Source organism: Monodon monoceros, unplaced genomic scaffold, assembly GCF_005190385.1.
Source record: "Monodon monoceros isolate NGI ecotype Baffin Bay Population unplaced genomic scaffold, NGI_Narwhal_1 Super_Scaffold_18, whole genome shotgun sequence".
In the NCBI taxonomy this organism is placed as follows: Eukaryota; Metazoa; Chordata; class Mammalia; order Artiodactyla; family Monodontidae; genus Monodon; species Monodon monoceros.
The window spans coordinates 95793205-95810291 of NW_021703774.1; the positions used below are offsets into that span (position 1 = coordinate 95793205).

Genomic DNA, 17087 nt, shown 5'->3' on the forward strand with positions numbered 1-17087 from the left:
CATTGTTTTCCACCTTTTAGAAGTGAGGAAACTGAGGCCAAAAGTTGTTAAATAATATGCCCAAACTCACACAGCTAGGATGTGGTAAAAGTGGGATTCAAACCCATGAACTCTGGCTCCATAGTCCACACTATTAACATATCATTCTACTTCATGCCGATAGATGGGTGATAGATAATATATGAAATTAGAAACAGCAAATTTTCTGTCACTGCCTTCACTAGATTACTTTATTGTATAATCATTTAGGTGAGGCAGAATAAACTCTGGGCTAAGTGACTAAACTAAAAAGCTTGTGACTAACAAGAGTAAGAATGCATGCCCAGTTTCAGTTAATTTAACATTTCATGCGAATTCAGCAATTAAGGCTTTTTGAATGCATATAGTTGCTTGGAAATAGAATTAACTACATTTTAAGGTGGTGTACCCTATGACAGAAATATTCAAGCAGAGGCCAGTTGAATATTCCCCATCTCTTGGTGTTACCTTGAGCAGGATTATCTGTTTTTGAAGCCTAGATGCTCATTTCAAAGTCTTTCCAGGTGTGTGTGGTGAGTCAGTGTTTGTATACGTGTATAACACTGGGGACATTTTTAACAATTAGACACTGAACAGACTTTAAATTGGATAAGTGGTTTTACAAGATTTTAATATTTATTTAAAATTTAGAAGCTTTAAGGATGTTGAGTTGTAATGTTTTGTTAACACACTGAAACAACTCCAGCCATGGAATAAGTGATTTCTAATCAGTTATGATAGTGACTAAGAATACAGGCTCTGGACTCAGAATGCTTGGGTTCAAGACCCTGCTCTCATTTACAAGCTATAAAACAATAAGTGAGTCACTTGAACTCTTTGTATTTTGGTTTTATCACTTGCAAAATGGGGATAATGGTATATCCCATTACAAAGAGCCTAGTAAAATGTCTGACATATTGTAAGTACTCAGTAAATGTTAGCTATTATTGTCTACTATGATAGCTAATTGTAAACTTGCACTTACAATTTAGGAAATGTGTATAATGTAAATATGTATACAAATATAGTATACGAATGGTACCTAAAAATTCCAAAATGTTGTTGAATTGATCTACTATTAATTGTTGCAATTCAACTAGCAGTCTAAAAGGAATAAAGAAGTCTAAAAGAAGTATTTGAAATAACTAAGAAATAATAAGAAAAGCGCAGTATTGTATATAATTACAACGTACTATGTTTTAATTAAGCTGGAAATTCCCACATGACATGGTTTTGAGATAGGTCATATTATCTCCGGTTTACACTAAAATAGATGGAGACAAAGAAAGTTAACTGACTTGCCCAAATTCCTTAGCAGCTCTAGGATTAGAGCTCAAGATTTTAGCAGTTTGTGCTTTGTCCAAGCTTACCACCAAACCAGCAGGAAAAAAATGTAGCATGATTCATGGTAATTTTCAAATAACATGAAGCATTTTAAAACTGAATTAAAGAAGCAAAAACCATAATAAAACCATGTTAGAAAATAGGCTGAATGAGCAAATGAATTTTCACAAATGTACAGAAGAAAAAGCAGACTCACTAATGAATAAAGGTGGGTAAGATATCAACCAAGAAAGAACTAACTAGAATTTTTAAGTTTGTGGAGGTCCTATTTAAAATTCATGAAACAGAAAAAAATAGGCTAAAATCTTGATTGATTAGGAAGAAAAGAGAGACTTGAAGAGACTCTGTGGCCTAAAGAAAGGTTTGGTACACCTAGAAAATAATGAACTTTTTTGTAAGTCTTTGTGTGATGCTATAGACATGTTATAATATTATGGGAACTGATTCAAGCTTCTGGTTTACCTTACTTAAAAGGAAATTGTGGCATTGGAAGAGTTCCAGAAGTTAGGTAAAAGAATTGTTTAGTTTATCCTCCATTCCTCAAATTAAAAAGCGCTCTATTTGTTCTTAGAGTTTTTACAGAAGACTTCTCAAAAATTCTGTCTTTCTCCAATTATTATAAGAATGCTTAGCATGAAATATTTTTTTTCATTTTTAAGACCCATTTGTATACTAATGAATTAATGAGTTAAATAAGAAAGATTACCATTTAATTATTAAGGTAAGACAAAATTATCTGTACTTCATGTTTCTTAGCATGGACTTTTAAGAAATACAATAAAATTGATTATCAGTTAAAAAACATGAAAGAAATAGGAGAGAGAGATTAAGAGGTACAGACTTCTAATTACAAAATAAATGGGTCATGGGTATGAAATGTACAGTATGATAAATATAGTCAGTAGTAGTGTAATATCTTTATATGGTGACAGATGGTGACTAGACTTACCATGGTGATCATTTTGTAATGTATAGAAATGTATAGAAATATTGAATCACTATGTTGTGCACTAGGAATTAACACAGTGTTGTAGGTCAATTATACTTCGAAAATAAACAAACTCATAGAAAAAGAGATCAGATTTATGGTTATCAGAGTCAGGGTGTGTTGGGTGAAGGCAGTCAAAAGGCATAAACTTCTGGTTATAAGATATACAAGTATTAGGGATGTAGCGTACAACTTGACTAATATAATTATCACTGCTGTATGTCATATGTAAAGTTGTTAAGAGAGTAAACCCTAAGAGTTCTCATCACAAGGGCTCTTTTTCTTTTATTTGGTATCTATATGAGATAATGGATGTTCTCTACACTTCTTGTGGTAATCATTTCGTTATGCATGTGAGTCAAATCATTATGCTGCACACCTTAAACTTATTTAGTGCTATATGTCAGTTATATCTCAATGAAACTGGAAGAAAAAAATGAATAATATAAAGAGCAAAACCAAGAAGAAAAAGCAACCTGATGCATGTGTTCTTTGTATGTTTTACTTTTTTATATACATAGAAAAAGTAGAAAATTACACATTAAATTGTTAACATTGATTACTTTAGAGGTAAGAAATTGAAGGAGAGAAGAGAAAGACTATTTATATTTTTCTATACTTTGGTTTAATTTGAACTGTTACCAAAATTTTATTTTACTTTTAAATTTATTTAAAGCAACATAGAACACAATGAATGGTGTTCCAGTTTGGGGAATTAACATGCTTGAATGCTCTGAAGCATATGAAAACAGTATTAATGAGTAATAAAAGTTAATTGATAAAAGAGGAACATTTAAAATTTTACTCAAATTCATTCCAGCTAGCCTACCACATTTTTCTTTGCACTGCTACCTCCAGTACCAATTATCCAGAATTAGTAAGATTTGTTTCTATGAAAATAGAAGCTGTGTAGGGCAGAATCAATGTGCTGTCAAACAGACCTGAGTTAAAATCTCTGCTGTGGCATTTGATAACCAGTTTTGTCATTTAATTCCCTTGAGCTTCAGTCTCCTCATCTGTAAAATTGGCACCCTAATAATCCAAGGATTATGAGAGTCAGAGATAACAAATATAACTCATATAGTGCAGTGAGTGTCATCTTATAAGCACTCAATAAATATTTGCTGTTGTTATTATTATTGCTGCCATACACACTCTCATTTGAGAGAGTCAGAATTTACCTCACAAGGTAGCCGTGGTACAGAAAGCAGAGTAGTTAAGATTTGGCAAATGTGACCTATGTTGAGTTATCAATGGTGAAACCTATCAGTACACGAATAAAGCTTTGCCTTTACTTTCATTTTCCTTCCACATCTTAAAGGCTTCTGGAGCAGATGCCCTGGAGTTAAATTTATCGTGTCCACATGGCATGGGAGAAAGAGGAATGGGCCTGGCTTGCGGGCAGGTAAGGACCTCAACAGCTGCCATTATGTATGTCTGTGTGACAGAACAGTCCCTGTACGGAGAGTTACTATACCTTAGGCAGGAAGATGGGAGGATCAGATGAGTGGCTTGAGACTTCCAGGTCTGCATTGTTTAAATATTTAGTGCTTAAAAAGTGGAAAATGAGAGAAGTTGAAATTACAGCAACTGTTTAGGTTTATTGAGGAAAATATCACATTACGTGCTTGACAGGAGGTAATATTATAACAAATAGTTTTTAAAAGCGCTGAAGCAGAATTAGCTGATTTCAAATGCAATGTTCTTTATTCATTCCTGATGCTGATCCAGTTTCCCTGGAGCAATATACTGTACAAAATGCATTGTTCGTAGTGATTTTGTAGTAAATGGGGCACAGCACAAATTGCATTTTACATTTTTTAGCATATGATCATTATTCCCTAACTGTGTTTTGGGAGTTGCAAGAAGACTTTGATGCTATTTTTATTTTTGGATACAATAAATGGAAACTTCATGCTAAAGTACTTTCAAAAACCTAATGAATAGAATGTAGAAATATATGTTAATATGTAGAAAATATTGCATCTTTGTGTAACTAGATACAGTGTTATACGTTAAGGAACAATGTAAAAGCTTAATGCTAAAAAGGTGAGTATTTTGCATCTAATTTAGCTTTTAAGCCCATAGGGAAATGATGTGAATTAAATAATACAAAATGTTGTAATTTATGACAAATTTCCTAGTCCTAGAAAGTTTAGTTTTATTTCCACATCTGACTCAGGGCTTTGTACATAGTAGGTGCTCAATTCTTCAATTCTTTTTTTTTTTCAAGTCATAGAATTATTTGAATTAAACTCAGAGGCCAGAGGCCCTTAACTTGGGCAGAAATTTCTGCTTATTCAAATGAACATAGGTTGCTCTTTTCATATTAGCATTCAGGGAGGATTTTAAAGTACCTTGTAAATATTTAATTAACATTCAGAATAGATTTGTGACTTAGGAAGAAACCATTCTTTTATGGCAGCAGGAAAGGATGGCCTAGTCAAATGTTGCTCAAGTACATTCTCTGTTCCACTCACAACAGATTATCCAGAAGTGTGGTAATAGAATGAGCCTCAGAATTACCTGTAGAGGAAAAATACCATTGTATTAAATCATAACTTTTATAAGTCATATGATTAGGCAACTGTCAGTGTGTCAAGATGTGTAACTTCTTTAAAATGAGGAAGGTTCCTAAAAGGACACCTGCAGCAGGGCCTGAGGGAGTCAAGTTTCTCTCTTTACCCCGTTCCCAGTGTCTGAAACTTAGAACCAAAATATCTTTTAGTTACATGGATTAAAACAGCTATGGAAAATTTAAATCTATTGACTAATTTTTAAAAGAAAGATGTGTTTTAATATATATTCCTTGCCACAAATATGACAATTATTTTGAAAATGTTGCCCAGCTTTGAGTTTATTTTTTAAAGTAGACTTTTGCTCTGGGAACACCTCTAAACTTACCCAGCTGTTAAGTGTCTTAGGTGTATCCTCTCCAGCAAGTTATTTAGCCACACAAATTTTCTCGCAGCCTTTGGATGAATGAAGATGCAAGTGCTAAAATTTTGCAGTCATGGAAAATTTGAACTCATGGAAAACATGTGTTCCAAAAACCATTATATCTTAGACTGAAGGAAACTTAGAACCATTTCCATTTCACTTGTTAGTTATAATCTCTAAAACGATAACCAACTCTTTCTATTAGCCAAGTTTAGAAATTTTCTTTTGAATTATATCCTCAAATTGTATAATAGGAAAATAAAGCTAATTTAATCATTTTGCTCCAACATAATTTAAATGATTACTCTGCCTCGGGACACATGAATGTTCAATATTTTAAATAGCAGGAAGGAAGAATATTAGTGCATTGAAAAAAAAAATCTTTACTATAACTCTGAATTTTTAGAGTGTGCACAAAAACATCTGGGGCTTATTCATCTTTTCTGTCATTTCCTTTTTTCCTTTCTCTGTCCCCTGTTCCCACTGGCTCTTCTTCCCTCCCTAAGGTTCATAGTTTTAAACACTTGCAAGTTGGTGGGATGGGGAATTTGTACTCGGTGTAGGGGGACTGAGGAGCCATTCCAATTCATTTTTCCCGTCACAGTGTGATCCTGAATCCCATCTGCTGAAAGCTCCCTTTGTGCCAAGCACAGACCTGTGTGTATCTCCAGAGCCTGATAAATGTTTGCTTCATGAATGAAACAAACTGACCTTAATTCCATGGCTAGAATATTTATCCATTGGAAACACTCTCTTGTACTGTCCACATTTCTGGTGTTTCTAGAAACAATAGTGATTTTAGCTCAAGATGAGGTAAGGTATCATAATACAGTACATTTTCCTCTCTAAACATCTGTTTTATTCTCCTTTATCTCAAATATTTTCTTGCAAATATCAAGTAAGTGAAAAGTACTGCCTTTGTACCTAAGTGCTTTTAAATTAGCTGTATATATTTAAACATATACATATATATTTAAACTCTTTATGTTTCCATAACTGACTAAAAATTGTGAAATATATGAATAGAAAAGGCTCTAACCTTTACAGCACAGAGACATCATATATATTTATGGAATTTATAGAAATAAATAATATCTCAAGCCGACCTTGGGAATTTGAATTGTATATTCCCTGCATGGTGAAACTTCATATAAAATCTTAAACACTTAGCATGACACTTTCTAAGTGTTTAAAGGCAGTCTCATTCTTTATTCTTTCCATCAACCATCTATGTCACCTTGATCAAGCCACTTACTCTCCTAAAGCATCAGTTTCCATTTCTATAACATGGAATTTGAACTAGATGATCTCTAAATCCCCTCCAGCTTTAATGTTCTTTAAATGCTAACATTATAGGCAGCAGGCTAACATGTAATTTTTTAATCTACCCATAAAGAGCATTGGTAAAACAAGAACAACTAAAGAAATAAATGCATATCATGTTGTTCTTTTTAAAAACATTAACATTTTCCCTGGCCTGCATAAAGGTCAACGTTTTACTTATTGCTCAAGTAAAGGTGAAAATGTGCTCTGGTTTGGGTTGTGTATACTCCAAAGAGTCAGAGGTATATTACAACATGAAAATTTTTTCTGTCTTCTTCCTTCTGCTCCTAACAATCCTCTGAAGTAGGATGAGTTTTTATCCCATTGAACAAATTAAAAAATAAGAAACAAAACACCTGAGCTTCCATGCTTCCCAGGTCACAAAGCTGGTCAGTGGCTCCTGGGGCCTGAGTTTAATTAGCATGTAAGCCTGAATATAGGAAAGGCACGGAGAACAGTTCCTAATAAATCAGTGCTTGAATATTAGCATAAATATTATTATTATTAATTTAAAATTAAGTGCAGGACTAAGTAAGCTCTAAGTCACAAACAAACCTGAACCTACTATGGAGATGTTCTGCCTCTTGGGAATAAGGAATCTTCTCTGATGTCTTGACATTCAAATTTAAAGTTGTCTTCATGCAATCTGTGTAAACCAATTTCCTGTGGCACCATATTACTTCATAAAGGTACTTGAACTACAATAAATTCTCTAAAGTCCAGATGAAATGGCACCTCTTTGAGGCCTTCTCCTTTTCTGAAATGCTAAGTGTTCATAGGGCATTAAGTGAATATCCCTCTTTTGCCCTTTTAGAATTATACTGAACATTTTTACTTCCACCCTGTAGAACTTCCTAACCTAGATTCATACAGAAGCTGAATAGACCTTGAGTAGCTTTCTACTGTTGTGGTGGTTGTTTTGTTTTTGAAATTATTACCAACATTTTAAAAACAGGTGGCTGGACAAAAAAATTCGACTTCTTAGGTCTCTTGCAATAAGGAAGATATGGCCACACTTGGCCTGCACTGCCATGCAGCAATGAGGAACTAGAGCTTAATTAGGCTCCTTTAACAATGTATTTGGTACATGTAAACAGCAGCAAACATTTGACCAAGGATAAGTGCTCATTCGCAACTTGGATTTGATCAGTATGTGCCTGTCCAGTTCAACCTTTAAGTATTGAAACCAAGCCTTCCCAGCATTTTTGCTAATCCTCTGGGTTCCTGACGTTGAAGATTCTCTAGGCTGCCTTCTTCAGCCAGCAGTGTCTTTAATTCTTAGACCCTCCATCAGCTACCAAATGAAAAATAGTTGGTGGGGGCGGCGTGGGGTATGGGATAAGTTGCCTTGTCTTCCTACCTTCCTATTTTATCTTCCACATAGCAAAAAAGGAGAGCAAGAGGAAACATGCTCCACAGGACTTTAAAATACTGGTTACATAATCCCCATGATTTTTTGTCCTTGCCATCAGAAAGCATACATTTTTAAAGTCTTTTCTTGAGTTACTTTTCACACCAGCTGTTTCCTTCTTTGCCTTGAGTCAGTGATGTGGCACAGACTCTCAGAACTGAGAGGAACCTTGAAGATTTCCCAGTTCAGCCTCCTTATTTAGAGGACAGGAATTGGGGACTGGGAAGTGATCTAAATAACCTTAGCCTGAGGTAACCAACTAACAAGGCTCAGAGCCTGTGATGCCCTTGTCATTGACCCCCATCCGGTGCTCTGTCCAGTATTTTCTACTTTGTCATTTGGTTGTAACCAAATCTCTAGGCAACTGAATAAGTCAGTCAATTGCCCTAGAAACTTCTTACTTTGTACCTTCTTGAATACTATTATTCCTTCCGCCTGGAATTCGCATCTTTTCAACTGAAATTATTCAAATAAAAAGCACCTGTCTAATTCTATTTCAGATGACATCTAATTCATTAATTGGGTATGTTTTATCAATCAAACAAATCTTCCATGAGAAAGGAAAAATAATATTTTATATATGAACAGGTTAAAGGTAGAAACTATCTCATTTCAGTCTGTGGTGACCTAGAGATTGAATCACTGTCAATGAATTTGGATTTCTTTACCTAACAGTTCTAAGAGGCTACAGAGATGTTATTTATCTGGCCCTTGGAGGATTCTCATTGTTCAGTGTTTTGGGTGCCATGGTTTGGCTTTCATTGTGGGTGTGATTGCTAAATAGTGCACAACTAGCTTGGTAACAATTCCTTTGGATGGAAAATTCCAAAATGATAGTATGTAATTGGAGAGAAGACTACTCTAGCTTTACAGGCAAAGCAGAGTTCTGAATAAAGATGGCAGTGTCACATCATCACCTGCTATGTCTTTCTATCTCACAGCCCCCTCCATTTATTTACGTACATTCTCTGCATAGAATTTCCAAACACTGGATTATTCAACTAAAACAGTCTTAACATTAATTTTCTCATCAGGAAATACGTATACAGTCCTGCTTTTTATGATGATTTAGCTAAGCAAAACAAACTAGTTTAAAAGTGATAAATCTTAAAATGTTCAGTGATCTTAAATAATTGTTGAGTTATATTAAGATCACCTAAAGCAACACTTTGATATTTCCCTCATGATCTGTTCTGTGTCCAAATTTAATTTACATAAACTCTGTATTTTTATTAAGAAAAGAGAGAAAGGATTTGCTTCTGTTAAAACATGCCAACATTTTTCATAAAACACAGATTATTGCTCTTGCCCTTGCCAGACAGCAGATGTCTGTCACCAGGAAGAGAATCCAAAACTAAATGTGAGGACCACGTTGCCCCAGATGTGCTAGCACTTCCCTTAGGAAATAAAACCTTTTTCCAGCAGCTGGGCTAACAGACCCTCTATCTCATATGCAATACAAGGTCTAGGGAACAATGACCACAGCCTTGCCTCAATCTGGTCCCCGTTGAATGTCTGCGGAGGGGACAGTATAAAGATACCTCTTTTAAAGCCAAAACAGCTGACAAGTGATAGCACTTTCTATATTTCCCAGGGGTGAAATGCAGGAACTCAAGAGTATGAGAAATCTTAAAGGTTAGAGAAAGAAATGTGGGAGCCCCACCAGTGGTAAAATACAACAAACTCAAGTCACAGTGACCTCTCTGACATCTCTTGGGGGAATCTAAGGTGAGGCTTACTGCTGAGTTAAATTGTCTTTTTGATACTGGTTAGGTATGTGCCCATGAGACCTCCTCTGTTTAAGGTTCTTGATTCTTCTCATCCCTTCTGACTCTAGCCTCTCTAAGAAACATGGGTGTCAAAATGTTGCTTTGTCCTGAATGTGGTGTTTAACTTTGCTCTAATCAACATGGATGAATGTAAGTTCGGGCTAGGAAGTTGTTCTTGAGGTCTATGAGCTGACTGGCTAAATGTGGGCTAGGCTAGGTTAGCCTCAGTGGGTTGAGCCCCTGAGACGTCACAGGTTTGGAAATCACTGCACTGTAAAATAACCTCATTCCTGGAAGACGGACAAGAAATGGGTGCATGGTATAAGCTTCTGCAAAAGCCACTGAAATCTGATATTACCCAAATACATTTTACTATGCTGCTTTCTTTTATTTTTCCTTTTGGCGGTATAATTTTGGAAGTGCTTTAAAATAAATTATCAACTTGGTTATGAGAAAGAGCATATCTGATTAAAAAGAAGTATTTGCTTTACACTATATTATGTTGCCTAATTTTTTATTTGATTTTAATTCCCAGACATTCGCATAGACATGGGTGCTTGGATAAGTAGACAACTACAGGAGATCTGTAAGAGGCATTTACAGAACTGCCAGTATTTTGCCTTAAGCTGGTTCTCTATGAGTTTTTCAATTTTAGTTATTAATGTTGGTTAATGATATAACAATGATCCCTTTCTTTTAAAAATAATAAATCTTTAGTAGAAAGCAACACCCTTTAAATCTAACTGAGATACTAGTTCTAGATCAGGAAGTGTCATTGTTTTTATCTAGAATAACAATCATGGGTCTGTCAGTTAAAAATATATATATATGTATATATATATATTTAGTACAAATAGGTGGACCACCTAGTGAATGGTTGCAGGAAAAACATCTAAATATGTATTTTCAAACTTAATGTGGTTTTTACTACACTCATCATGTTATAATCCTGAAATAAAGCAGCAATAGCATTTCAAATTGTTTTAAAATCACTCTCAAATGATCACATCACAGTGAATTTGAGAGTTTTCTATATGTCTGTTGACTATAGCACAAAGATGAACCAAAAACATGTTTGACCTAAAGAGAGAGATGTGGGAATGAGGTGGGGAGAGGCTATGATCTTAGTCTGTGATATCATGCAGTTTGTATACCATAATGTCACACCAGAATAAATAGGTATCAGCAGTGCAGAACAGAAACAAAGTTGGAAACCAAAAACACTAAGATAGAAATATTGGCAGTGGAATGGCGGGTCCAGTCATGGGATCCAACTAGCCTAGACTATTTGAAAGAACTGGCAAATAGGACTTGAGTCCTGCATTAATAGGGACAAAAGACCCAGGAGTAAAAGGACACTGCATTTTGGGCTAAAAAGCAAGACTGGACCAGAAAACTAATAAGAACTCAGGAGCTAACAGACTCGGAGGCAGCAGAGTTCAAGATAAGGCAAGAGAGAGGATAATGAATAAGGCAAATCAAGGGAAGGCGTAAGAGGCACTGCTTTTAAGAAGACCGTAAAATTAAGGCAACTTCTACTTCAGAGAGGAAGTTTTTATACATTTCTCACTGGGGTAGAAGTAATCTTTTAAAGTACAATCAGTTTAAGGCTTCCAGCTGGGAGTAGGTGAGCAATGTTAGGAAGGAGGCACATGGGTTTATTTGACTATGGAAGAAAATATTGCCCCTCCCTACCCCCAGAAAAGTAAGTCAAAGAAAATAGATTTATCAAACTCATAGCATTTTACAGCCTAGGAGTACTGATTCAAAATTGAAATTTCTATGTCTTTTGTTACCATCGTCCGGCAGTCACATTCCCAGGGAACTGTTACATCCCCCATCCCCTGAAACACATGAGGAGGTCCTTAAGGGGAATCACGGATTTTACACAAACATGAAGTCTGTGTTGACGTCGATTACACTGCAGAAATCTTAATGACAGTCATGTTTGGAGCTAACATTGTTTTTGTCCTTTCAAAAAAAAGTCAATTTATCAAGTAGCAATATGATTAATTAATACATACTCTGAAAAAGAAGTTTTGTTTAAAGAGATACCAATTTAAAGCATGACTGTCAATTTTAGCCACTTTGAGATGTCTTAAATATCTTTGGTTCTTTCCTCATATTACTTGCTATTTATTTTTTCTAGAAATGATAGGTTGGGTGTTTATTCTTCCCTCCCTATCTTTTGTTCCTGGGTGTATTCAGCTTTAAAAGTCCTCATAGATCAAAGGTAACTGCAAATTCAATTACATTTAATGCATGTTAATCACTCATCAAAAAAGAGAATGCAGGGCTTCCCTGGTGGCGCAGTGGTTGAGAGTCCGCCTGCCAATGCAGGGGACACGGGTTCGTGCCCTGGTCCGGGAAGATCCCACATGCCGCGGAGCGGCTGCGCCTGTGAGGCATGGTCGCTGAGCCTGCGTGTCCGGAGCCTGTGCTCCGCAACGGGAGAGGCCACAACAGTGAGAGGCCCGCGTACCGCAAAAAAAAAAAAAAAAAAAAAAGAGAATGCAGATTTTTTTTCTCTTATTTGTAAAATTTCTCGTCCTCTATCAAATGAGATTTCTGTTGCCAGTTTTCCATTGCCAACATTTTTCTTTTCTTGACTATGGAAGAAGCCGTATGGCAACAGAGTAGGCATTCCATTCCTGTTTTCTCTATCACTATGTTTTGCCTAATATGGGAGAACTTGGTATATGAAGGAACAGTTAGCTCCCTTCACTTCTAGTGTCTGTTCTTTGTTCCTTTTTCCTGCATTCACTCTTGATCCTCCTTCTATGTTCTATCACCTAGGTCTCAAACTTTTAGAAACTAGCCTTTTTATCTAGGAGAAATAGATTCTAGAGACCCTATTTTGTACTCCACAAATCATCATATATTTCCCTACTTTCATTCATTCAACAAATATTTAGAGTATCTACCATGTACCAAGAATTGTGTGAAATGCTAAGAATACAATGATGAGCAAAATTAGACATGTTCTCTGTCCTCATGTAGCTTTCCATTTAGTAAAGGAGAGAGATATTGGATGAATAACCCCACAAACAGTAAAGTATGACTGGCATAGTAACCATGAAGCAGTGGTCCAGGATACTTGAAGAGCATGTAGTATGAAGTTTCTGGGCTACTCTGAAAGGTCAAGGAAGGATAACTTAAGGAAGTGATATTCGATCTGATAACTGAAATATTTAGAGGATTTTTAACTAAGTGAAATGATTGGGGTGGGTTAGAGCATTCCAGGCAGGGGAAACAACATGAGCAAAAGCCTTGTGGCTGAAATAACTCCTGTGGAAGGGCAAGAAATAAGAATGGGGTGCTTAGAGCAGATGTGGGTGGCACAAGACGGTATTGGAGAGGAAAATATAGGTCATGCTGTCTAAGACCCCATAACCAGGCCTTGTTAAGCATTTTAATCTTATCCAAACAGCAGTGGAAAGCTATTAAAGGGTTTATTGAATATGTGTGTGCACATGTACATGTGCATATGTTTGGTGAGTGGGACGGTGACAATGGTGGGGATGATAGGATTATATTTTCATTTTGAGAGAATAGAATAGAGGAGCATGAGAATGGACTTGAGAAGACCAGCTGAAATCTCTTGCAGAAAGTAGTTCAAGTAAAAAATATTAATGGTTTGTAGCTTAGATGAAGAAAATGATGGTGGAGATAGAGAAATGGATATGCCAAACGTAAGGAGTATATTGAACACCAATTGAGGATGAATTGGCTATGAGTTTTAAGGAAGAAACAAGTGGAAAGATAGTTCTTAGCTTTCTGTCTTCTGCAGATGGAGGAATTCTGGTATTATAAACTAAGATAGGTATATTAGCTTATGTAACTGATGGTACAAGGTTGAAGTTGACCTCATGATTGTCTGGATCCAGGAAGACAGATGATGCCTTCAGCATTCACACTCTCTCCAGCTTTCTCTTCTTTGTTCCATGGTGTAGTGAGTGACTCATTCTTACCCACAACAGATAAGCATTCTTTATCCATCTGATGACCTAGCCTCAGACAAATCCATGGTTTATAATCCCAACTATCAAGGGATCTTTACTTTTCCAATCCTGGACCATGAACTGATATCTGTGATTCTGATATTTTCAGTATACCTTCTCCAATCCTTATCACTAAGCTCTTATTAAAAAATTTCCTCTAAATGGAGCCATCCTTATTTTAAAAATTAAAAACTTACACATATAAAATTTTGAGTATTATATATATTAGATATTCACTCTCTCTATAGAAATGATAGATTTAGTATAAAGGGAAATACAGTTTTCCCAATAGATAGTAAATAAGGAATTATAGTTTTGAGGTGGCTACAAAGAAAGTTACCATTTTGTATATATATATGTGTGTGTGTGTGTGTGTGTGTGTGTGTGTGTGTGTGTGTATAATAAATAAATAAATAAACACCAAGATAATAAATTCATGAAGAGTTTTTATGAACAATAGAAATTGAGTTTATTCACTTAGTGCCCGTATTATTCTAGGCAATTTGCTAGGTCTTCCTATACATGGAATCACATCCACTCCTCAATCAACTTTGAGGTGGAAGATAGAACATTATCTATATTACAGACAAAGGAACTATGGCTAGAGTGACTTGCTCTACATTGAACCCCCAAGATTAATGTTATTCTGACACATGCTATGTTCAGTAAATACTTTTTGGACAGATTAATAAAGGTATGAATGGATGAGTGAATGAATGAATGAGTGGATGAATTAAGCCTTCATACAAAGTGGTTTTCTGTGCCATTTTTATTGAGAAGATCTGGAGCAGAACATTATTTTCTGCTGTCTCCATGCCCACCACCTAATGGCAGACAGTTCTGGATTACAAATGCCTCCTGAATGTCCCCTCACACTTTGAGAGCAGGTACCATCACTGACATCTGCCAGGCTCTGATTCAAGGTCTAACTCATGTAATCCTCATCACAACTCTATGGCATATGTACTATTATTAATTCCCATTGTACAAAGGGGAGAGTCCAGAGATTGAAAGTGTAAGTAATGTGGCAGAGTCACATAGCAAGTAAACGGCAGCATCAGGATCCAAAACCTGGGCATCTGATTCATGAACCTCTGCTCCCAACCTCAGGCACTAGTGCCCCTAAAAAAAGAATTTTAAAGAAGTAATCCCTGGCTTTACTAATCATAGAAATGGATACATATCTTAATGATGCATGTCTTTGAAGATAGTGCTATTTGTGGAAGTAATGAAAACTCTTCTATATAAACTACTGAAAAGGCCATGCTCCTGAAAATGATTGGTAAAAATAATTTGAATGATCTTTATTTTTATGTCATATTTATTTTTTCTGTATCCAAGTTCATTTCTAAAAAGAAGCCCTAACAGTTCTTTTTTAAATCTCCAGACATGATTAAAATACAGTGCAATTTTACAGCCATGAATGTTCATTTTCAAGGACTGTTTTTATTCTAAAAATCCATTTTTTTTTGTTCCTATTTAACATCATCCCTCCCCTAGAGGAGGCAATATGTGATATTGAGCATTCAGAAACTACTCCTGATAGATGGTGATTATTCAGGAGAAGCTGAAGAGGGGTGAAAAAACTCTCACAGAGGCGCCCCAGAGTTAATTCGCCCTTTCTTCACAGGGTAGAGAGCACTAAATATGCAGAGCACCATCCTGACCATAAGTGGTTCTGTCCTCGCTGGCCATTCCACAGCCCTACCCCTCTACAAAGGGTGGATCATTAAGCCATCCAACGGTGGGGAGTATTTTCATATAGCTGTTGCCCTTTAGAACAGCCTGGCAGCGAGTGACCATAATAAATTATGCACTGCTCTGTGAGGCTGTGACACAATGCACTGGTGGAACAGCGGGGGTGTTAAAAAATCCATTATTAGAAATTTTTGTTTCTTTTTCTTACTAGATTCCATGCTGCTCTTTTCCTGTCATCTTGATCCTTTTTTTCGTATCTATTGTTTTGAGGGTTTTGTGTCTGACAGTTCTTTTCTACTGCTGGTTTTGTCCTTTTTGTTACGTTGTTTCTGCCTTCGTGGGCTCCCCCACCTCCTTTTCTTGGTCTTGTATGTCGTGAGCCTTGTTCTTTTCTGTCACACAGTCATTTGCTTTACTTTTCTTTCTCTTTCTGCCTTATTGTCTCATGTAACGCAAAAACAAATTATCTTTTTGTTGGCATTCTTTTACATGGTGTTATGTGGCTGTCATTTTCCCTTCAGGATAGGTGCACTTTACTGTACGTGATATTCGTTTTGGTTCCAAGAATCCTACACACACGTCAAGAGGAGTGCCAAGGCTGATGACAATAAAAAACAATCAAAGCAACCAGTAAGAATTGTTCTTTGAGAAGAGTGCAGACCTATTTCTTCCCTGTAGATCAATTCACATAGAATCTGTATGTTTTTGTTGCTAATTTTCTGTATTATTCAGGGTTTTCATTTTTCCAAAAGTAGGTCTATTATTCCAAAGTGGCAATTATGTTGACACTATTCCTGGCAAATCTACCTATTTGCTTTCCCTTCATTGTTTTTCTATTGATGAACACAGCCTGAAAAGATAGTCTGGTAGCTGAAACATCCATTCATTCAATTAATTAGTTAGTTATTAATTGAGCAACTATTATGTGGTAGGAATTGTGCAGGTGTTGAGGATACTGGATACCATCAGCTTTGTTCTGCATTTTTGCATTCTTTAATTAGTCATGTTCCTTATCCCCAATTTCTTTCCTCTTTCTGTGGACACCTCATATTGCTGTCTGTTATTCTGCCTTCTCTATTTTCTCTTCCTTGATCCTTTTGGACCTAGCACTCCTATTCTTTATCTAGATTTATTTACAAAGAATTTCTGATTTTCTTCCTAAATTGGATTAGAAAGCTCAAATTTCCTTGGCAGTGAATATCCGAGAATATGCCAGATTCTTCAGTCTCATTTTTGAGTTGCATTTAAAGACAAACATAAACAGTATCCTCACGTCTGGTATGATTATGGATTTTTGTAATATTTGCAGTAGGTGAATTTAATTGTATTAATATGTATACTTATTAAATATTAGTGTAATTAAATAAAAATCTATAATTAAACTCTTCCTTTTGCGGCATTTAGTTCCTTGTTCCTTTTAAATGTTTCTCCCTCTGTTTGCTTTTATTTGGTTGTTTATTTTCTCTTTCTGTAAAATTACTATTTTCTAATTTGGCTTCTCCTGAATCACCTTTGGTTTTCTGTTTCTATCTCTACTGTATTTTTATACTTTCATTCTCTATTTTTTTTACTTTATTGTATTCCAGGGTTGTTGC

General features: G+C 35.8%; 1 protein-coding gene across 2 annotated transcripts in view; it reads left to right on the forward strand.

Annotated features, from left to right (window-relative positions):
• DPYD (dihydropyrimidine dehydrogenase) overlaps nt 1–17087 on the forward strand; it is an 820498-nt gene that overhangs the window by 546594 nt on the left and 256817 nt on the right. For both annotated transcript variants that reach the window (XM_029227639.1, XM_029227640.1), the window contains exon 16: nt 3672–3755. In XM_029227639.1, the coding sequence (XP_029083472.1) occupies nt 3672–3755 (84 nt within the window). The remainder of the gene's footprint in view (nt 1–3671; nt 3756–17087) is intronic.